This window comes from Molossus molossus, unplaced genomic scaffold, assembly GCF_014108415.1.
Source record: "Molossus molossus isolate mMolMol1 unplaced genomic scaffold, mMolMol1.p scaffold_m16_p_1, whole genome shotgun sequence".
Classification (NCBI taxonomy): domain Eukaryota; kingdom Metazoa; phylum Chordata; class Mammalia; order Chiroptera; family Molossidae; genus Molossus; species Molossus molossus.
Window position 1 is genome coordinate 38,648,910 of NW_023425344.1, and position 23,550 is coordinate 38,672,459.

The 23,550-nt window shown below is 43.5% G+C and overlaps 1 protein-coding gene and 1 pseudogene across 1 annotated transcript; one reads left to right on the forward strand and one right to left on the reverse strand.

Annotated features, from left to right (window-relative positions):
- The first annotated feature begins 1,155 nt into the window (after positions 1-1,155).
- Positions 1,156-15,023, forward strand: SRD5A3 (steroid 5 alpha-reductase 3). Its single transcript, XM_036270051.1, has 5 exons — positions 1,156-1,373; positions 5,443-5,585; positions 7,975-8,172; positions 11,378-11,512; positions 13,118-15,023. Exons 1-5 carry the CDS (start codon positions 1,165-1,167, stop codon positions 13,375-13,377), a joined length of 945 nt encoding a protein of 314 aa, XP_036125944.1. The 5' UTR covers positions 1,156-1,164; the 3' UTR covers positions 13,378-15,023.
- On the reverse strand, positions 12,326-12,625 carry LOC118635271 (annotated as a pseudogene).
- Positions 15,024-23,550: the final 8,527 nt, after the last annotated feature.

The following is a 23,550-nucleotide window of genomic DNA, read 5'->3' on the forward strand; positions in this document are numbered from 1 at the left end:
GTCCTGCTATTCATTCCATTATCCAAGTTTTAAAAACTAACAAATTCGAGACGGATATCAGCGGTCAGTCAGGTGCAATACACACATGTTTAACAGTTACAGTTTTATGGGGGTAAAGGGAGCTTCAGTTTCTCCCTATCAGTTTCTTTACAGAGCATGCAGGACACTCTGGCCTTGGGGCTGTTTCTGTCCTCCCTTTTCCTGAAGGATGTTGCTTTTCAAATTCCCAGTGAAGGTCAAACTCTGGTTAATTTTTATGGGGCAAAAGCCGTCTATAACATTCCCCATTGTTCATCTTGCTGTCTCTGGGGTGGTTAATTTGGGCAGCTTAAAGACAAGTTGGATTCTAAGGACAGTGAGCTACAACAGTATGACCTGCCTTTTTCATCCATTTATACACACATTCGTATTAATATAGTCATTTGCGATCATAGCTATGTATTTTATAGTCAGCTTTTTTTCAGTTGTCATAAACAGCTTTCCGCGTTTCTACAGTCTTCATAATTATCATGTTAATGACTGCATGTTATTCCAACGTGTTCTAGTACCATGATTTAGCTAAATACCCTAAGGTGGAACAGTCAGGGTTGCTTCCATTTTTTCTTTTTTTTTTTTTTTTTTTTTATCCTCACCCGAGGACATTTTTCCATTTTTTGTTCAGGTAGAGTGGGAGGGAGAGAGAGGAACAGAGAGAGAGAGAGAAACATCGACGTGAAAGGGACACATCGAGTGGCTGCCACCCGCACGACCAACCAGGGCCGGGGACAAACTGCAACCGAGGTACGTGCCCTTAGCGGGAACCGAACCCGGGTCTCTCAGGACCGCAGGCCGACGCTCTAACCGCTGAGCCAAACCGGCCAGGGCCATTTTTTCATTATTAAAAATAACGAGGCGATGAAGACTTGCAGGCACGTAGTCTTGTTAGTTCGGCTTATTTGAATGTATTCTGGGGCTCCATCCGAGGCTCTCTGAGTCAGATTCCGGTCAGAAAGCGACCGCAGAGCGCTAGACAGGCAGGATCCCGGGATCCCTTTGCCCAGCCTGGCCCGTCCCCCGGGGAGGGCGCCTTCCGCCTCGCGTCGCGTCACCAAGGCCCCGCCTGCCCGAGACTAGAGCGCGGGCCGCGAGGGCGGGTCCAGCGCTGGCCGCGGGAGCGCGACCGCCATGGTTCCCTCGCTCGGGGCTGCGCTCTCGGTGCTGAGCCCGGTGCGCGCGGTGTGGCTCACACTAACCGCCGCTTTCCTGCTGGCCCTGCTGCTGCAGCTCGTGCCGCCTGGCTTGCTCCCCAGCTGCGCGATCTTCCAGGACCTGATCCGTTATGGCAAAACCAAGTCACGCCCGGCTATCTGCCGGAGCTTTGACGTCCCCAAGAGGTAACTGCGACCCGGGCGTGAGTCCTGGTGGCGAAAGCGCGGAGAGCCGGGGCGCCGGCTCGTGCAGCCGGCAGGGGGCAGCAGGGGCGGGCGCGGGGCCGCGTGGACTAGGCCCGGCCCACCCGAGCGGGTTCTCTGGAGCAGCGCAGCCTAGGCCGGTCTCCGAGCACTGCGCGCGGCCGCCTGGTGACCCTGGGGTTGGAATGTCCCGAGTGTCCGCCGACATCGAAGAGCTGAGCCGCGCACAGTATCAAGGGCACAGGAACGTGAACTGGTAACCCCACGGAGTTCTTCCCTAGGAGGAAACGGCAGTGCTCCTGAATTTAGACCTGGTCACCAGGAAGCAAATTAAAGTCTCCTTTGTCTCCAAATTCTCCTCCTCCCCCCGCACTCTAGGGGCTCATAGTCTAACTTGAGGTCCCCTGAAATCACTAGAAATGAAGGCAGGCTCGCCCTCTGCGCCTCTGTTTCCCCCATGTCTCTCCCTGATCCTCAACCCTCGCAGTCAGGACAAAGGGTGAGATGCTGGTCCCCACACTAGATGCCACCGTCTTCCGCTGCCCTGACCCTCCTAAACCGCCCCTCGACAGGTGCCCCTGGAGGAAAGTGCCCATGATGGCAAATGTTAGACAAGCCTGATTCCGAAATTCCATTTGACTTCTAACAGATTTTGTAACCAAAATCAATGAAACAAATGTTTGGGCTTAAATGGAATTTTTGTTTTGTTCTGTTTTTTTATCCTCACCCGAGGACATTTTTCCATTTTTTTGCACAGATAGAGTGGGAGGGAGAGAGAGGAAGAGAGAGATAGAGAGAGAGAGAGAGAGAGAGAGAGAGAGAGAGAGAGAGAGAGACATCGACGTGAAAGAGGCACATTGAGTGGCTGCCACCCGCACGACCAACCAGGGCCGGGGACAAACTGCAACCAGGTACATGCCCTTAGCGGGAACCGAACCCGGGTCTCTCCGGACCGCAGGCCGATGCTCTAACCCCTGAGCCAAACCGGGCAGGGCTTAAATGGAATTCTTTTAGAAAATGTAAGACTTGATATAGTATAGTTTTCTGTGTGTTGCTTTTTTTTTTTTTTACTTTGAATTCAGAACATAGCGGGTAAGAGTCAGCCAAACATTTTCTAAAAAATGTATAAGAGTTTATTCGAGCCAAACCAATGACATTGACAGGAAGCAAAATCCAAATGCTCTCAGCTTTTTTTTTTTTTTAAAGCTTTACGAAGCGTCTTAAATTGGCATTTAGGAAGGAATCTGGAGGAATGTGATATGGTTTCCAGTGTATTAAAACACCTGGGTTATCGCTTAAGCCTCCCATAGGCAGTGCCTGAGGTCCGCAGACAAGGGGGCTACGTGTAACTTTGCTTCTGAAACGTGGTTAAATTCCCTACTTTTGAGTGTTGGAGAGGATACATTGGGTGTTACACTGAGAAGGAAGAATTCAATCATTCTGAGTAACGGTAAAGGGAATGAGGCCCTGGGAAAAAGTATTCAAGACAAGTTGATTAAACCTCCTAGTTTTTTTGTTTTGTTTTACATAAGAGACCATTGATTTAGAAAAATCACAGAGGTAGAAGAAAAATAATTTGTAGAAGAAATGGGCTTAGAAAACAAGTAATAGAGGCAAAGGAAGGGCCCTTGGAGCTTAGAAGTGAGGAAGGTAAAAGGTGACCCACCTGGGTGGGTGGCACGCTAAGGGAAATGCTAAGGGCTACTCCCGGAGGGGCGCCAAAGCTCGAAGTTCTTAAAGGCTCTTTTTACATGAATATTACCTGCCATTCAATTTTTTATCAGGTGTGTTTGTACTGTGTCCTTTCCTACTTTATAGCAGGGGCATTCCTAGATTGTCATTTTTTTAATCGAACCGGTGACCTCGTGGTGGTGCATGGGTTGACGCTCAACCACTGAGCCACACCAGCCAGGCCAGTTTAATCCTTTCTGAATGTACAGCTTAGTAGGTTTAAAATGCATTCACATATTTATATAAGCATCACCACTATTGGTTCCAGAACTTTTCTATTAGCCAGGTGGATTTTTAAAACATAAATGACTACTCAGGTCACTACTCAAATGGCTGCCCTTCACACTTAACAAAAGACAGTGTCCTTACCAGACCCTGCAGCATGTGCGCCCTCCCCCTCACCGGCTCACCCTCTCCACACAGGTGTCCTTCATTGCTCCTCAGGGCCTTTGTGGGTATCACTTCCTCTGCCTAGAAAATTCTTCCCCCTCAAATTCACAAGAGTTACTCGTTCTAGCCAAATGAGACTTTGAGAGAGGCCATCCTTGGCCACCTGTCCAGAATGGCCTCCCCTCTGTGCCCTGTCTTTCCCCTCACCCAGCATTACCAAGATGCCCACAGGTTCATTTGTGGCTGACCACTGAAAGAGGAACTTCATCAAGGCAGGGACCTGGTCTGAAGGTTTCCTGCTGAGTCCCCAGCTCTAGCAACAATGTTGCCTGGCATGTTTTAAGTGCTCAGTAATTATTTGTGGAAAAAAATGAAGTAGGTCAAGAGGCTGGTCCAGGAGCTGCTGTTCGGGAGCAGCTCTCCTTTCTTCAGAAGCCTCCGGAACAAGGTACTGCTGACATTCTGCTCTGCTCCCGCGCTCAGACCAGACCTGGGCTCACTTCTAGGAAGTGTGTCTTTTTTTTTCTTTAATTGATTTGGAGAGAGAGCGAGCGAGCAACGTTGATTTGTTGTTCCACTTATTTATACATTCATTGGTTGCTTCTTGTATGTGTCCTGACTGGAGATCGAACCTGCAACCTTGACGTATCTGGACGGCGCTCTAACCAACTGAGCTACCCAGCCAGGGCTAGGAAGTGTGTCTTAAGGAGAACACTGGAAGGCAACCAAAGGCCAGCAGCCTGGAGGATGGAATGAGATTGTGGAATTAACACTGATGTATGAACTTTTGAAGAAAATAAGCTCTTGAGCCTGGAGAAGGAAGATCAGAATGAGGAATAGGATGGCCCAGAGAGGGCAGAGCCAGCAATAGAACTTGTGACGGTAGTTGAGTTACTATGCAGTGATCGCATTAGATCAGTGTTAGTGACACTGGGGTGTGGGCATGGTCTGGGTGTACTGTGAGTTCTGGTACGAGAATATTCTAGATAATCTGGAAGAGGAGTCCCCTTTGTTTATATCTAATCCTCCTGACTCCAGGTCATCTTACTTTGCTACAGTCTAATGAGACAAGAGGGAGGGGGATTTACTATATACACGATGCACTGAAGACCAGGAAGGCCAAATGACCAGGCACCTTGCAAAGTCAGAATAACTGAATTGGTTTGAATAGAGAAAAAACAGTATGTTTCAAAAAGGTTCAAAAGAACCTGTTAGGCCCTTGAGCCATATTAAGTGATTTCATTTCAACAAATCAACATCATCTTTCACATCAAATTAACATTGCTAATTGCAATTATGATTGGTTTTGTGGTTTTATTTGTATTTCATTTGTAGCTGTCTTGATTGAAAAATAGGCAATGTAGTTGTATGAGAGCTATAATTGTCAGGAGTTGGTACCTAGTTTTATGAGTTAATAGTTGTCATCTAAGTAATTTAGGTCAATATAATTTAGAAAAACTCTGCACCAGAAGACCTCTAAGGTTTCTTACAGCCCAAGAGCCTGTAATTGTGCAAATCTGTGTAACAGTTGTATGGCTATTGCAGCGACACTGCTCGGGATTTGGAAATCTTTCACAGCTTTGGCTTGTGTTAGCACAATCGAGGTTCTCTGCCAGGACCTGGGACCCCCTATTTTGGAACTTGAGCCCAATCCATTTACCCAGAGATAAGAGAGCTTGCGAATTGAACCTCAATCTAAGATTGACAGGGTCAGTCATATTCTGGTTAACCTTAGGAGGCCTCTTTTTCCTTTGCGTTAACTCATCCCATCGTTTGAAAGGAGCTTTTTGAAATCCGAACACCTGTGGGATTCAGGTTCTATTAAAAAGAGTAACTAGACTTAGAGGCTGGGGAAAGAGAAGGACACTAAAGGCAGCTTCCTGCTAATGGAGGGCTCTGTGCTGATGGCCTAACGTGCTCCCCTTCGCAGGTACTTCTCTCACTTCTACATCATCTCGGTGCTGTGGAACGGCTTCCTGCTCTGGTGCCTTACTCAGTCTCTGTTCCTGGGATCGCCGTTTCCAAACTGGCTTCACACTCTACTCAGAAATCTCGGGGCTGCGCAGTCCCCAGGTAATCACATCCTGTTCCTGCTTTCCTGCCTGCAGGAAGCTGTTCTCGGAATGTCCTGGCCACGCTCAGGCTCCTCCTCAGCAGGGGAGAGCAGATGCGTTCTGCGGGGTTCATAGCCATCCCCAGGGGAGGTGCCCACGTCCTTTGCTGCGGTCTTGGCAGAGCTGAGAGTTAGCTCTTGTCCCTGACTTCCGAGCAAGTGCTGGGCTGTGTATGGCACTGGATGTTCTCCCTCTGAAATCTGATACATTTACACGGAAGTCTTTAGACTTAGGGGAAAAGCTTTTAGGAGTCCCTCGTGTTTGCCTTGAAACATTTATCATTTATATAGTCCAACCAAAATCATGTCTCAGAACTCCAGAAATGTGATTTAAAAGATCACTTTTTGATCACCGGTTAAAGATGTAATGCCATAAGGCTTTGGTTTCATGATAAAATTGACTGTAAATAGTTATTGACCAAGTGATTACAAAACAGACATTAAATTCACCTCAGATAAAGAATAATTTTAAAAGAAGGAATTGAAGGTGAAAACAAAGTAGCCCCAGTTAATGCCAGGCAGTGGGGGAAGGGCAGAATTAGAAACAAATTGTTCTGGTGCTCTCTCTGATCCAGCAGCCAAACCACTGGCTCCCTGGGAACAGTCCTAGTCTGTTGTGAATTATGACAATCAGAGGGACAGCCTGTGTAAATCCTGTTTGGGAAAGGAGGGTACCTCCCAAGTCCCATTTCACCACGCATTCAAACTTCATCTTTTCATTTGTTTTGTTTTGTTTTTCTGATAATTTTTTTAAAGCACTTTAAATTTTATTTTTCAATTAAAGTTTACATTCAATATTATTTTGTATTAGTTTCAGGTGTGCAACATAGTGGTTAGACAATCATGTACTTTACAAAGTGATCCCCCTAATATTTCTAGTACCCACCTGGCACCATACATAGTTATTACAATATTATTGACTGTAATCCCTGTGCTGTACTTTACATCCCCATGACTATTCTGTAACTACCAATTTTTACTTCTTTTATTATTATTATTATTGATTTTTAGAGAGAGAGAGGAAGGAAGAGGGAGAGAGAGAAAAATGTTGATGTGGGAGCAAAACATCGGGCTACCTCCTGCACGCCCCCTACAGAGATTGAGCTCTGTGCCCTGACTGGGAATTGAACTGGCAACCTTGCACAGGACAGTGCCCAATCAACTGAGCCACACTGACCAGGGCCAATTTGTACTTCTTACCTTTTTCACCCAGTCCCCCAAACCCCCTACCCTCTGGCAACCATCAGTCTGTTCTCTGTATCTGTGAGTCTCTTTCTGTTTTGTTTGTTCAATTATTTTGTTCTTTAGATTCCACATGTAAGTGGAATCATATGATATTTGAATCTTTCATTTCTTCATTTGTTTTTGTGGGGTTGACTGGGGTTCTGGTTGGTTGTCAGGAGTTTTATTTGATTATTTGTTTTAACCTATCCCTAAAGAGTTTAAAGCAGGTTTTACTATATTTAAAATACAAAAACAGGCAAAGCTAATCTAGGCTGATAGAAGTCAGGCCAGGGGTTACCTTTGGGAGGGAAAGAGGAGGGGCAGTACCTAGAAGGGAACACAAGGGGTGCTGTTATATTCTGTTTCTGGACCTGAGTGCTGGTTATATGGGTGGGATGGGCTGGTTTAGTTTGTAACAATTAATTAAACTGTATTCTTGCTGTATTTTTATGGTGTGTGTGTGTGTGTGTGTGTGTGAGATATTCACTTAAAAATAGATTTTATGTCATTTTAAAAACCAGCATTTTTTCTGACTTCTTTTGGGTAGAGGGGTGAGAGGCAGATAGGAGGATAGGTCTCAGAGATAACAGTCCCCTAAAAGTATAATTTCTTCTTTTTAACATGGAAAGAAATGCATAATTCTCCCTGTCTCACTTCCTATCCCCCTTTCTGCCTATGTGGGCGCCTGTGTCTCTTGTCTCCCCCAACCCCAGGGATCCCACCAGGTGGGGTCACTCAGAGGTTATCCAGGGACTCTTCCTGACCATCTTTATTATTACTAGTACCAGGGACCAGGCACCCACAGACCCTGGTTTCCGAGCGCACAGGCTCCTTCACAGTGATGGCCATGCCATCTGGAAGGCCTTCACAGGACGAAGCAGAGTGGAGAGACTGAGTTTGTCCGAGCTCTGTCACTAGCTTACTGCATAACCTCCAGCCACATTTTTTTACTTCATTTGGTCTACTTTCCCTGCTAAAAAAAAAGGGAAGGTGTTAGACGGGGTGTTTTCTAGGGCCCTTTCCTAGCTCTAGTTCTGTTTAATGCTATGTGTAACAGTAGGAGAGACACAACATTGGATTAACCCCGAAAAGAGAATGCTGAATATGTTGCTTTCTGAATCGTAGAGGGTGAGTTGGTGCTGTCTGCATTCCTGGTATTAGCATTTCTGTGGCTGCACAGCCTGAGAAGACTGTTCGAGTGCCTGTACGTCAGCGTCTTCTCCAACGCCTCGATACACGTCATGCAGTACTGTTTTGGACTTGTCTACTATGTCATCATCGGCCTCACTGTGCTGAGCCAAGTGCCGATGGACGGCAGGAATGGTGAGTGGTCCCTGGGGACTGTACCTGAGTCACGGGAGGTACGGGGTACTCTTCAGGCACCAAGTGTTATGGAAGTTTGAAAGTAGACCTGCCCAGTCCGCAGCGTCCTCAGTAATGATGGCAAAATGCAGAGTATTCAGGAGGGTCGGTTTAAGGATGAAGAACTGGGATGTGGGGTTTCCCTCAGTGGGAGTGAAGTCAGTGAACTCCTGTGGACTAAGTCTGGAGAGAAAGGAGTGTGCTCCAGGGCTGGACAGGAAGTCAGGGACACCCAAGAACAAGAGAAAGGTCAGCAAAGACGGTTGCTTCACCAGAGTTCAGTCATCCTGTTTGTGTGGAAAGGTAGGGGTGAGGCTGGGGAAGGGGAAACTGTGGCGCAGGGTTTAATCATAGAACCCCAGAGGATGGCCTGGGAAACTAGGGTGGCCTGGACTCGGGGCCGCTAGTTGTGATCTGAAGAGGAGGTGGGGGGCATTACGCCGCCGTGTCGGCCTTGTGATCACTCCATCACACAGCTCTTGCGTAGGCGAGGCCGCTGAGGGGAGCACAGCAGAGTGCTGCGGTAAATCAGGATCGTGTCTTAACGTTCCTGAGCTCACTGACCGGGAAGAGGGAACCAAAATGGTGAATTTGCTTATGAGGAGGACTATCGTTTTTGTAAAAACAGTGCACATCGACTATAAAGAATCAAGTTATTTTGGGTGATGGAAATGAATGTTTAGTGCTGAGGCTAACTTCACCTTGCAGCTCGGACGCTGTAGGGTAGATTCCTCATGGCTGTTGTCTCTCAGTCCAAGGTTTCATACATTCATCCTTGTAAACTGAGACCGAGATCTAGATATTTTCAAGCCTCAGTGAGTGAGCTTTCCTGACAGGTTTGATTTCAGTATGGCTTGAGGGATGATTTTCAAGTAGATCTTATTGCTGATATTTCTCAATTCATGACTTATGCATTGGCTCCAGCCACTCAGCTAGCATCTCTCCATCGAAGTCCTTTGAACTTCCGTCGGTCCCTCCTCCCTGAGCGCTCTGCTGTGGCATTCATGTGCTGCCCAGTATCATGGTTTGAGCTGTCATCCTGTGAACAGTATGGGTTTTCCACCCAAAGGAACTTGTGTAAGCACTTGTTAACTCACCAGCTTTCAGTCTGTTAGTTCCCATTGGCGTCACATATGCCTTCTGGAGTTTGCTCTGCTGGCTGGGCCCCACCTGCTGCCCTCCCTCCTGTGTAACTAACAAAGGACAGGCAGCTACGGCACCCACAGGAACAGCTCTCCTGACACTCCTTTCTGAAGTCGTCTTTTGTTTCACTTGTCTGTCCTTCAAGAGGTCATCTGTGGTCATATGGGACAACATGGGGAAAACTGGTTTTAGGAATTCACTGACAGAGAATACACTGGGACATTGGTCAGCTGCAGGGTCTGATAGAAATGGGCTGGGAGTCAGATGAGTCTGCGCCTGATTTCTGGCTCATTGAACCTCTCTGAGCCTCACAGCTATCATCTGTAACCAGGGATGTACTGATTTCAGAGGGTCCTGTGAAAGAGAAGAGAACATCTGTGAACTACCCAGATCTTCACATCTCCTTGTCTTCAAGTCTAGAGAGTCTGCCCAGCCACTCTCTACAACGGTGCCGGGCTCAGTTGAAACTCTTTAAGTAACTAGGGAATGAAGGAATAATTAAATACTACCCAGACTAGGCTGTCAGTAAATATGAGCTTTCCACCTGCTTCCCCTTTCCTGCATGATTATTCCAACTTACTCTTACAGATCTTTTTCCCTCACAGGTAGTTTCTCTGTGTTTGGAGTAGGTGACTAGGTAGGATAGTGGCTTGTTCGTAAAGCCCTTTTGTTTATTTATTTGTTTTTTATTTTTTAATCCTCACCAGAGGATATTTTTCTATTTATTTCGGATAGAGTAAGAGGGAGGAAGAAGGAGGGAGGGAGAGAGAAAGAGAGAGAGAGAGAGAGAGAGAAAGAGACATCAATGTGAGAGCGACATATCGACTGGTTGCCTCCTGCATGACCCTGACCAGGGCCAGGGACCGGAACACAACCTAAGTACATGCCCTTGACCAGAATCGAACCCAAGACTTCATGGTCTATGGGCCTACACTCTAACCGCTGAGCCAAACCAACCAGGGCATGTAAAACCTTTTTGATTAAAAACTGAATTTTTCATATTTTGCTTATTTTTATCTTATAAAAAAATAACTTTTTAAATGGCTAGACCAAGTAAATATTAAGAGACTATAAATAGAATGTTTATGTAGAGCAAGATTTTAGAAGAAATTAACACAGGTCGACTTTGGTGGACTCTCGTTAGTCATCACCGAGTCCAGCTTCCAGGTACCCATATGGAATAGCATGATCCTTGCTTCTCTTACCTGAATCAGCTCTGTAGGGGCTCCCTCTTGGCTCCAGAGCCTCAGGCTGGGCCCTGTTGTCAATGGACAACTTTGTTTCTTCAGCCAAGTCCCTGACTAGCCTGACTGCTTCCTGCTGATCACAGGGAAGTCCTTCATTTGCTTTTCTGATGTCAGTTCTTAAAAGACCTACATTCTTCTCTTCCAGATAGCTGGAGAAGAAAGGGGAAGATAATACTTTGAGTATTTCTTTTCCTAAAACTAACTCTTTCTGACTAGGTTCTGTCTTATCAGAGAGGGAAACTATTTGCTTTTTATGTTGGAGTTTACATTTCTCCTCTTTTGAGTAGCTCACTCTTAGCCTTCACTGCTGTGGTTCTCTTCATTGGCTGGAGCCCATCCAGCCCGCATGCTGCCTTCATGGTCTCGTTAACAATGGCTTAGGACAGTAGCCCAGGGAGAGGTTTCAGAAACTGCTTTCTTGACCGTAGAATATAAGAAAGAAGGCATAAATCCAGGCTTAGAAACAGGTGCAAAGTTGTCTCACCACACAAGAGTACATCACTAGCATGGGAGACAGAGCTGAACTCTGTGCTTAAAACAGTTGAAGAAGGAACAAGAGAACGTATCATTGTGAAGTTGAAGCTGCCCCTGGCTGAGGAGCAAGTCTCCTTTGGTGTTCTCCCCCCTGTGCTTGAGAAATTCTGTCAGCATAATTTTATAGTCGTGAGGAACAGAGTAAGTGGATAATTGTGTTCTGCTGACCTTGTGATTTTTCAATTCCCCAAGCCTCTGAAATTTTGCAGTGTTGGCTAATAAGATCATTCTTATTTCTGTAGTCTATGTGGTCGGGAAAAATCTCCTGATGCAAACTCGGTGGTTCCATATCCTTGGAACGATGATGTTCTTCTGGTCATCAGCCCATCAGTATAAGTGCCATGTCATTCTCGGCAATCTCAGGAAAAACAAAGCAGGTAAGATGTGTGTCTCTTAGAGCCACTGCACGTGGATCTTAACACTCAGAAGGTAGTTGTCCATGTTTCTTCATTTTCCTTCCTGCCCTACTTAGTTGACAGATGTAGCAAATATTCATTTATGATAAGACACCTCTCTGGGTCTTGATCTTCCCATCTGTAAAATGAGAGCAGTATACCAAAAGATTTCCATGGCCCCACTAGTCCTGGTATTCATGATTCTATTCTGTGTCCACAGTTTGGGGCCCGCATTGCGTATGTGTGTCTGACCAGTATGTGAGCACAAAGATGACCATGCTGAGTTAGTATCATTCCAGCCAAAGCAAAAAACTTGGCTTTTTAGTTAACTTGTGTTGACTTAACACAGATACAGTTTTTGCTAAGCTTTTTGAAGTATTAAAAATGAAATAGTATTATTCAACGTTTATTGTGTGCTTATTTTGTGCCGGACCCTATTCTGACTGCTTTACATAGAGCTTCACAATACTCAGCTGAGGTGGGTACAGTCTCCTCCTCAATTTACAGATGAGGAAACTGAGGCACAGAGACGTTAAGCTGCTTATCGAAAGTTACATAGCTGGTATGTGTACAGCCAGGATTTGAACGTGTGCAGTCTCATCCTGGAGTCTGAGTTCTTTTTTTTTTAATGTTTATATTAGTATGTAACAATAAATTTTATGAAACACTGGATGTCATTGGTTTGGATATCAGTTTATTATAAAAGAGACACAGAAATTACTTACGTGATGAAAGATTTTGGAACTTCGCTGGAATGGGCAGCTTCACACGATGCCATTTCAGTAGTGATTTATTTCAGTCTACGTACTTTCCAAGAATGTCGCCATCTCTAAATAAGAAATAATCCTTGTCATCTAGAACTAGGGTGCCTCCATATTCTGGAAGAACTTTATCTCCAGCTTTCACACTAACTGGTTGACTCTCTCCACTCTTTCCATTGATACCTGATCCGACAATGCCACTGTTGCTGGCAATACTTTTTCTTGAGATTTTTCTGGAAGCAGAATGCCTCCTTTGGTTACAGTTTCTGTAGCACTCCTTTCAACTCATAGTGGGTCAGAGAGGCGAGGAAACTCTAAAGGCCAGTCCCGCCATGGCTCTGGCTGCCGCAGTCATACTCTGCTCTCTCGCTGGGCTGCAAGGAGCACCTGCAGTCAGGCCACTTGACACAGGAACTCGGGCAAAGACCCCCCAATGCTCAGGCGCTCGCCCCCGACCCTCCTGAGAGAGAGGGGGTGTCCATAGCGGAGGAGGGCTCTGCACAGGCCACTGATGCAGTGGAGGCGGAAGAGGAGGAGCTCTCTCTAGGCTTTTTGGAGTCTGAGCTCTTTATTTCTAGCCGGGAGGATCTTTGGCGTACCAGGCTTTCCTCTGGAGCTTATTTACAGTTGGTAGTGTAATCTAAGCATGTGGTTATTTTAATGCCTGGTAGATTGACAGCAAAAGTAAGACAGGATGGTGGTTTGCATACAGCTCTGTCCGACTCTTTTCTAAAGAAGAGCTTTTGTAAATGATTTGAATGGTGATATTGTAAAACTTTCTTTTCGCAGCTTCAAATGTTCAGGAAGTTTTCTTTTTTCATTTCAGGAGTGGTCATTCACTGTAACCACCGAATCCCTTTTGGAGACTGGTTTGAATACGTTTCTTCCCCTAACTACTTAGCAGAGCTGATGATCTACATTTCCTTGGCCGTCACCTTTGGATTCCATAACGTCACTTGGTGGCTAGTGGTAACCTATGTCTTTTTCAGCCAGGCCCTGTGGGCTTTCCTCAGCCACAAATTTTACAAAAGCAAATTTGCCTCCTACCCAAAGCATAGGAAAGCTTTCCTACCGTTTTTGTTTTAGAATAACCTCAGTCATGAAGAATGCAAGCCAGGGGACAGGTTCAATTCCTAAGGACAGTGAAGTCTAGAGACCAAAGTACAGTTTCTACAGAACTGTTAGAAAGAAACTCTCTCTGTTTTATTACCCAAAGTCTTCGCTGAATGAGCAGAGCAATACCCTCAAGAAAATGAAACCAAAGAACTGCTCCCGGCAGACCCGGAACACTGTGTCTGCTTTCTGAGATGCTTTTTAAATCCAACCAACTGCTAAAAACTGGATGGGACTTCTCCAAGCTGCTTCAAAGCAAACTAGCCCAGAATATGCCAACAGCTCCAAATATACACATACAAACACAGAGGAAGAGATAAAATCATCTGTGGCTTTTGTCAGAGACAAAGTAACTGGACATCATAATAAGCAAAATAGTAGGTGCTCAGTAACTGCTTGTTCCATTTCAGTAAAAGCAGAATAGCTTTTGAAAATAACAACAGTATATAATTTCACACCAGAGGATTCAGGGAATAATGAATTTGTTGGAGCTAATTTATACTTTCACATATTACCAGAAAGATTTCTAGTTATGGGACCATCACGAGTCATTTCCACTCATCTCCCCCTCAAATCATAGCCCAACAGAAAGTTTGACATCTGTTTAATTGAATACTTTTTGACATCCCTTTCAAGGGAGTACCTGAAAAATGAAAGCAGCTGAAAATAGAGTATTTTTGTATTCATGTATCAGAAGCCTTCATGAGTAGAACTGACTGACACTTCGACTTAGGTAGTGCTATGGCCTCATCCAGGTATAGTTACCCAAATTGGATTAATGGCTGCCTCTGTTTATGTTAACTAATAGAATGAATCTGAAGCTATTTAGGAATAAAGTTTACACTTAAAATAGCTTATGTTAAAATACCCAAGATTAAATCAAAGGGAAATAAATGCATTATGTGAAAGAAAAACATAAACTGGAGAAAAAACACTATAGCCTGAACAATGCAGCAAAAATTTCACATTCATGCAACATAAGATTTACTGGCTTATTGACTGAGGTATTAACTTTATTCCTATTATGTAGATATACTATTATAGTGTACTAAGTACTAAAATTTTGCACTAATGTATACCTTGCTGTGGAGGAAAGAACCAAGTCAGTAACCAGGCATATATGAAACACAGTCTGTCCTCCCCTCCCACACCCCTGATATAGTAAACCAAAGCTGTTAAACTGAGATTCTTTTTACTCTGAATTTTAATGTATGCATGTCAAAGCATATTCTAAAGTTCTTAAAATAATTCTGCTGTAGCATTTTCCCTTCCATCAGTCAAATACCACTTCAGTCATTTGCTCAGTTGGTCAAATAAATGACGTATTTGTTTCATTTATCATTTAGATTTGCCATCTGTAGCAAATTGTCATTTGGTCTTGATTTCCACACAAATGGCATGAATCACATTTATTTATTTATTTATTTATGGGCAACCTGGGACTCTGGTCTGCAGGCTGATGCTCCAACCACTGAACCAAACTGGCCAGGGCACATGAATCACTTTTAATGGCAAATTATTTGCAGGGAAATGTATTTTGCTGTAGCATGCCATTTGATACTAGGTCAGACTAGGAATTTGGCCAATGTTCTGGAATTTCACTGCACTTTTTTTTTTTATCCTCATCCGAGGACATTTTGGCATTTATCTTCAGATAGAGTGGGACGGGGAGAGTGGGGAAGAGACAGAGAAACATTGATGTGAGAGGGACACATCGAGTGGTTGCCACCCACACAGACCCCGGTTGGGGCAGGGGACAAACTGCAACCAAGGTACGTGCCCTTAGTGGGAACCAGACCCAGGACTTCTGGTGCCCAGGCCAATGCTCTAACCACTGAGCAAACCAGCCAGGGCTGGAATTTTACTGTACTTTTAAAGTAATGAGCATCCCTGTGAAGAACCTTTATCAAGGCCTTGAGAAAGCATTCCCAGGGCCCATGAGCCCTTGCATTCTTCCAAGGCCCTTACTTTCCTTTTTGCTTTCTTGCCCAAACATTGCATTTCTATGGGAAGATAAAGGGGGAAGTTACGACATCTTTAGAGAGGTTCGGAACAAAGTAGCATGGTCTCTGGTGAAAGCTTAGCCATGGAGAATAATTGAGAATGGTGCTGTGCTTGCAAGATCACTGTCAGCACTGCTCTTTGTGTCAGTGAAAACTGTCCACGAGCCTAAAGGGAGAGCACCATAGAGAGTCGGCACATTCATCACATGAGTAATCCAGAAACCATTTAGGGGCGGAGACTCTTGATTTTCCTGAGAGTTTAGTTGAATACCCTCAATTCATTCTCTGTTACCAGTAAATTAGGGGGAAATGATACTGAACTACCTCATAACAGCATTCCCTGGGTTAACTACTGCATATACAAAGTATGCAGAAAATAGCCTTTGTTCAAAGTCTCCAAGTTGTAGCTCACCCCCCATTCTAACACTTGCTTTCAGCAAGGATAGATGATTTTGCCTCCACAAGACTGTTCTGTATTGTTTTTAATTCAATCTGTGGTTATTGCTAGAATTTGTACTAAGATAAAAGAGCCTTTGCAGATTTTTTTTTCTTTATTGATTTTAGAGAGAAAGGAAAGGAGAGGGAGAGAGAAACATCGATGAGAGAGAACATCGATTGGTCACCTCCCGCATGCCCCTCACGGGGGATTTGGCCCACAACCTGCCCTGACTAGGAATCGAACCAATGATGTTGGTGCATGGGTCGATGCTCAACCACTGAGCCACACTGGCAGGGCTGCAGATACTTTATATGAAGCTTAATAGATAGTTTAAGGACATTATAACATTTGCATAACTAAAGTACCTGAAAACTCAAGTACCACTGATAAGTAATTTGGCTCTAAATGCACTGATATGTTAGAGAAGACCTTCAAATGGTAAAGGAGCAAGCAGAAATTTTTTATACCTTTGTATAAAGGCAATTTCTGTCAGCCTTTTTACATTGCTTATCAAAAAAATTATTAAACAGGTTTTTATAAATGTTTTATGTTAATCTACCTTCCAATGATTTTTCTGATAAGTGGACAAGAAACAGTGGAGGTGGTCATGATCCATGAATAATTCATGTGACACACACTTAATCATTTTTCTCAAATACCAATATCTCCTAGAAAAACATATATTGGTTTAGGGGAAAGCAGAATTTAATTATCCAAATAAAAACTGCACTATAAGGAGCTGCTCTAAGCCCTTAAATGATAAAGTATAATATTGGGTCTCTTCAAAAAGGTTGAAAACTTAAAGCACAGAAGGACACAAGAGATTTCTCAGTGGAAAGACAAATACTCCTGCTGAGTCCAGCCTTCTCATAGCACGTGCAGCTTTTATCAGGGCTCCCTGGCCTACATAGCACCTTCCTATGAACTAGAAAAGACAGACGTCCTTCCAGGAGTATCCATCCTCCTGATAGCAGGGCACGAACCTTTGTGGGCGAAAAGGGAGCAGTTCATCAGTAGGTAAGTCAATTAAGCTGTGGTACATGTACACAATGGAATACTATGCAGCTGTAAGAAAGAAAGATCTCTTATCCTTTGAGATGGCATGGAAGGACCTGGAGAGTATTATGCTAAGTGAAATAAGCCAAACAGAGAAAGACAAATATCACATGATCTCATTTGTGGAATATAATGAACTAAACAAACTGCTGAACAAAATTAACCTAGAGACATAGAGATGGGGTACAGACTGACAAGCCTCAGAGGAGGGAGGTTGGGGGGAAAGAGATAAACCACAGAACTTACATGTATGTATGAATGACCAATGAACATAGACAATAAAGCTGGGGATGGGGCAGGGGGGGAGGGGATGAGGGTGTCAATGAGGGAAAAATGAGAAACATCTGTAACAAAAACAAATTAATAAATAAAAAATAAATAAGTGTATAAACCTAAGAAAAATTAAAAATTAAAAAAATGCTTGGTATCATTTCATTTTTCTTAAATTTATCGAGAATAGTTTTGTGCCTCGACATATGGTCTGTCCTTGAGAATGTTCCATGTGCACTTAAGGAAAATGTGTATTCTGTCATTGGGGATGCAAAGTTCTATAAATATTAATTAAATCCTTCTGATCTAATGTGTCATTTAAGGCCAGTATTCCCTAATTGACTTTCTGTCTGAATGATCATCTATTGCTGTCAGTCAGTATTCAGGTCTCCTACTATAATTGCACTTTTGACAATTTCTCCCTTTAGGTCTGTTAGTAGTTCTTTATATATTTTGGTGCTTCCAGATTGGCTGCATATATATTGATGTGTTATATCTTCTTGATGAATTGACCCCTTTATCATTATAAATGTCCATTTTTGTCTCTTGTTTCCATTTTTATCTTGAACTCTATTGTGTTTGATATAGGTACTGCTACACCCTTTCTCTGGATGTCATTTATTTGGAGTATCATCTTCCACCCCTTCACTTTGAGCCTATGTTTGTCTTTGGAGCTGAGTTTTCTGCAAGCAACATATATTTGGGTCTTTTTTTTTTTTTTTAATCCATCCCTCTACTTTGTGCCTTTTGGTTGTGACTCCAGCCCACTTACATATATGATGACTATTGATATAGGAGGACTTACTACAGTTATTTTGTCTTTTGTTTTCTGTTGCTCTCTATCTCCATTGTTTCTTTTTCCTTGTGATTCTGTCATTCTTTTAGTTCGGTGTTTTATTGATTTTTCTCCTTTCCTCTTTTTGTATGTTTCATGTCTCAGCTCTGGGTTTTGTTTTGTGGTTGCCATTATGTATGTGTAAAATATCTCATACATACAATAGCCCTTTCTCGTCTGATTGCCTTTTATCTTCATTTATCTGTACCTATTCAGTCCTCTACCCTGGCCCCTTTTATGATTTTGTTGACATAAATTATCTTTTTATATTGTGCATTTGCAACCAAACTGCAGTAATTATAGTTATTTTTAACTTTTTAGTTTTAAATATTTTCATTGATTCTTTTTCAGAGAGAGAGGAATGGAGAGGGAGAGGGAGAGAGAAACATCAATGTGAGAGCAAAACATCAATCAAGCAGGTCTTATGGTGGTAATTTTTCTCAGCTTTTATTTGTCTGGGAAAGCCTTTAGTTTTTCATATCTAAAGGACAACTTTGCTGGATTCATTACCCTTGGCTGATGGTTCCTCTCTTTTACTATTTTGAATATTTTCTTTCACTCTCTCCTGGCTTGTAATATTTCTACTGAAAAATCTGATGAAAGACTAATGGGGCTTCCTCTGTAGGTAATAGTTCTTCCCCCCTGGCTGCCTTGAGAATTATTTCTTTTTTTAAACCCAAGGACATTTTTCCATTTTTTGTTCAGATAGAGTGGGAGGTAGAGAGAGAGAGAAACATCGACGTGAAAGGGACACATCGAGTGGCTGCCACCCGCACAACCCAACCAGGGCCGGGGACAAACTGCAACCAAGGTACATGCCCTTAGCGGGAACCGAACCCGGGTCTCTCTGGACCGCAGGCCAATGTTCTAACTGCTAAGCCAAACTGGCCAGGGCAAGAATTATTTCTTTATCATTCTTTTTTTTTTTTTTTTTTTTTATCCTCACCTGAGGACATTTTTCCATTTTTTACTCAGATAGAGTGGGAAGGAGAGAGCGGGAGAGAAACATCAATGTGAAAGGGACACATCGAGTGGCCGCCACCCACACGACCCAACCAGGGCCGGGGACAAACTGCAGCCAAGGTACATGCCCTTAGTGGGAACCGAACCTGGGTCTCTGTGGACCGCAGGCTGACGCTCTAACCGCTGAGCCAAACCAGCCAGGGCTATCATTCATTTTTGACAGTTTGAATAAAATGTGTCTTGGAGAAAATATTTTTGTGTTGATATAATTACGTGTTCAGTTAGTTTCCTCTAAATTCCAGGTCTTTCCATAGGCGTGGGAAGTTCTTATAGGCTCTCTGTTCCCTTCTCTCTCTCTTCTCTTTTTTTTCTAATAATGTTTTTATTGATTTTAGGGAGAGGGAGAGAGAGAAACATCAATTGGTTGCCTCCTGCACGTACCTCAACCAGGGACTGAACCTGCAGCCTGGGCATGTGCCCTGAAGAGGAACCAAACTGGCAACCCTTTGGTGCATGGGATGACCCTCAACCAACTGAGCCACCCTGGCCAGGGCTCTCTTCTCCTTCTGGTATACCCCTATCCTTATGTTGCTGTTTCTAATAGATTCAGATAGCCCTTGGTAGAGTTCTTTCATTTTTTTCTTAACTCCCTTCTTATTTTGCTTAACTCTCTCCTTTCTCCTGGGTAATTTCTTGGTTTCTTTCTTAGAGCTCACTAATTCCTCTTCCATCCAGTTTGCTCTGTTTCCAGTGCTCTCTAATGCATATCTCATTAGTGAGTTCTTCAGCTCCAGAACTTGTTTAATTCCTTTGTACACTTTTAGTCTCTTGGTAAATTAACTCCTTTTGTTCATCAGTTTAATTCCTGAGCTAATTGAGCTGTCTGAGCTCTCGTATAGCTCTTTGAGCGTCTTCATAACCGCAATTTTGAATTCTCTGTCGTTTAAATAAGTCTTCCATGATGTTGGGTTTGGTTTCTGGAGACTTTTCATTTTCTTCTTGTCTCCCAACATCACAGCAGCAGCTGGTCATTTCACTGGAATACACTTTCTTTAATTGACTCCCACACACCACACACTCCAGGTTTTCCTCCTCCCTTTCTGGCTGCCCCTTTCAGGCTCCTGTGCTGATGATTCCTTCTCTTTTTCCTGACTTTGGAGTGCTGGAGTGCGCCAGTTTTCAGTCTTGGTCCCTTTCTCTTTCTATAAACGGTGATCTCATTCAGTCTCATGACTTTAAATAGTGTTTATATGCTGACAAATCCTAAATGTATATATCTGGTCTAAGCATCACCCCTGAACTCTAGACTCTTATATCCAATTGCCTACGTAACATCTCTACTTGATGTATGACAGATATCTCAAGTTTAACATGGTTCAATTTCTGCTTTTCCTCATCCCACACACCTGATCCACCTACAGTCTTCCCATTTTTTGCTTCCTCACACCAAAAATGATGGAGTTTTCCTTGACTCTTCCCTTTCTCTCACACTCCACAAACCAATTCATGGTTCTACCTTCAAAATACATCCAGAATCCATCCTGTTATAACTCTGCTAACATTTTGATTTGATCCACCATCATTTCTTGCCTAGTTTACTGCAATAGAATCCTCATTGGTCTCTCTGCTTTCTCCCTTATTCCCTATAGCTGATTCTCAACACAAGCTGGAGTAATCTTTCAAAAAAATAAATCAGATCATGTCACTACTCTCGCAAAACCTTACATCTCCCAATTTCTCTTAGATTAAGGTCAAAGATCCTTCAATGAGCTACTACCCCTCATATAATCTGTTTCTCAGTAACGTCTCTTACCTCATCCTGCTTATGCTACCCTTGTTCACTTGTTATGCACACTGGCCTTCTTCCCTCTGCCTAGAATGCTCTTTCTTCCCCCAGAGAGCTAGCCACAATTTCCTCACCTCCTCCTCTTCACTGGATTAGTTATCTAGTGCTGTGTAACAAAACGTTCCAAGTCTTAGCAGCTTAAACAGCAAATATCTATCATCTCATAGTTTCTGTGCCTCTGCCTCAAGGATTCATGGCAGTCAAGGTGTCTCATCTGTAAACTCCGCGGAGGGGGACCCAGCTCCAAACTTCCTCACGTGATTGTTAGCAGGATTTAATTTCTCATGGGTTACTGAACTTCGAGGAAGCCTCCCTCAATTCCCTGCCATATGGGTCCCAGTGAAGCAGCTCATATCATGGTTCTTAGGTTCCACTGAGCAAGTAAGCAAGGTTGTGTAAGACATAAGACATAGTCTCTCTGTAACCTAACCTCAGAAGTGACATCTCATCACTTTGGCCATATTCTGTTTGTTACAAGGGTGTCAGTATGTTCAGCCCACTGAAGCAAACTTTAGAGGTCAGGACAATTGTGCAAGTTAGGATTATAGCAATTGGTGTGGGGCCATGGAATAGGAATGGATACTCTTTCTTCCCTCCCATACTCCAGAGTCTACAATTCTGAGAGTAAAACTTGTTAGGAGATGAGTGCACTCCATGAAATCAAGCTCAAAAACTTAGAGGTGGAGGAGACATCAAAATTCCTAACTTTTATCTTTTATAAAACTCCCTATTTCATTGTTCAATAGTTTTTCCATTCCAGAATTCCAGAATGTGTAGAGTAAGTCCTATCCACAATGATGATGTTATATAATTTAATATTTTCCCTTCTCAGAACAACTTTCTGGGTTGTCAATTTGTTAAATTGTGTTGTTCTTACTATTGTTTTATAAAAGAAGGATATAGGCTTTTAACTCAGATGAGTTTTATTTGCATTTCCTAGATTGCATTCTCTGGAATGTCTTTATCAGGGTGTGGTAATTTAGTTGCAGAAGCACGTGATACTATGAGGGTGTGTTGGAATAAATAAGTAAGATCCGAGTATGCCATTGTTGGCATACTACTAATAAATTTTACTTATTTAGGGGGGTGTAGACTTATCAAGATGAAAAGGCATTTTGGATATGGGTAGACCCTAAAACTGGCTAGTAGAGGTTCGCAAAGGGCGTGGCTACCTACCGACTGAGCTCTCACTGTAATTTGCCTTACAGTGTCTAGGCCTACGTTTCATTTTCATGACTTGACAAGGTCTGTGTCCTTTACCATAAAATTCAAACTTTTATATAGTAAGAAACAAGCAACACCTCCCCCCCCCCCCCAAGGAAAGTACTTAATGGCATCATAGCACCTTATTAAAAGAGACAGATTTTAATAAAATGTTATAGGCGCTGTTACACATCTTGCTCCTTCCCTCATCATCTCCCACTTGCATAGTGTGTATTCTGATTAGATTTCCCTAATCAGCACTTTTATTGTTTGGTCTTAGACAATTTTTACAAAATTACCTTTGCAAACTTTTGGTGAAGAATAATGCCATCTTAATCTTGGATCTGGGAAAGAATTAAGTCCTCTTAGGAAACAAAGCAGGGAAAATGGAAATCCATCATGAGATTCTCTAAGTACAGGTGAAGGCAGAAGACCCCTGCCAAACTCAGGAAGTTCATATACATGCAACTTGTGGAGTGAGTACAGGAAATACAGTCCTTACTAATGATATTCCTCCTCGTGGATCAGATGCTCAGATCAGACTTTTTTGCACTGGCTGAATCAGTTGGTGCCTTATGTAAAAAGAGCACCGACCTACTCCAGCTCTTTACATGTTACTCCTCTGAAAACGGAAGATTAACAATTTATCTATTCAACTCAATTTACTTATCATCTACTATATGCAGGCACAAAGGTAGGCTCTGTGGTGAATACAGAGGGTATATAAAACAAAATTCTTGCTCTCAAGGAGCACACATTTCAGTATGAAGATGATGCAGATTTATCAAAACCCTACTGCCTTGCCCTAGCTGGTTTGGCTCAGTGGTTAGAGCGTTGGCCTGCAGACCAATGAGTCACGGGTTTGGTTCTGATCAAGGGCACATACCTTGGTTGCGGTTTGTCCCCGGCCCTGGTCAGGCCATGCGGGAGGCAACCAGTTGATGTTTCTCTCTCTCTCTCCCTCCCTCCCACTCTAATGATTAAAAAAATAATAATAAAGAAACAAAACAAAAAAACCTAGTGCCTTAATTTAAGGTCATGGAGGGAACATGTCAGTGTCATCATTTCCCCGCCACCTCATGTCATCCATATACAGCTGAAATCCTGATGCTTGACAGACTGCAGGACCATCAACAGAACCAGCTTAATGAGCATGCAACCTCTGCCACTGCACAGGGCCCCACTCTCAGAAGGTCTTCATGCTTATTAATCCTATGCTGTTGCTGCCTTGAAAAATCTCAGTAATTTTATTTTTGAATTTGTGTTTAGGAGTGAAGTCCCGTGGGACAGGGAGCATGCATGTGAGCAGTGGAAACACAATGGGAGATAGTGCATGCATGTGTGCAGAGGGCTCAGGCAGTGCAGGCACCCCAGCATGTGCGCACATCCTCAGAGCAGTTCAGGGTGCTGCTGGCAAGTTCCTGGGCTCACTTTGCAGTGGTGATGCTGGCGGCAGCCATAGAAGCACAGGCAACAGCCATGGCAGCTCTGGCTCCAGAGATGGGAAGGGGCTCTGCACAGGGACAGTGCC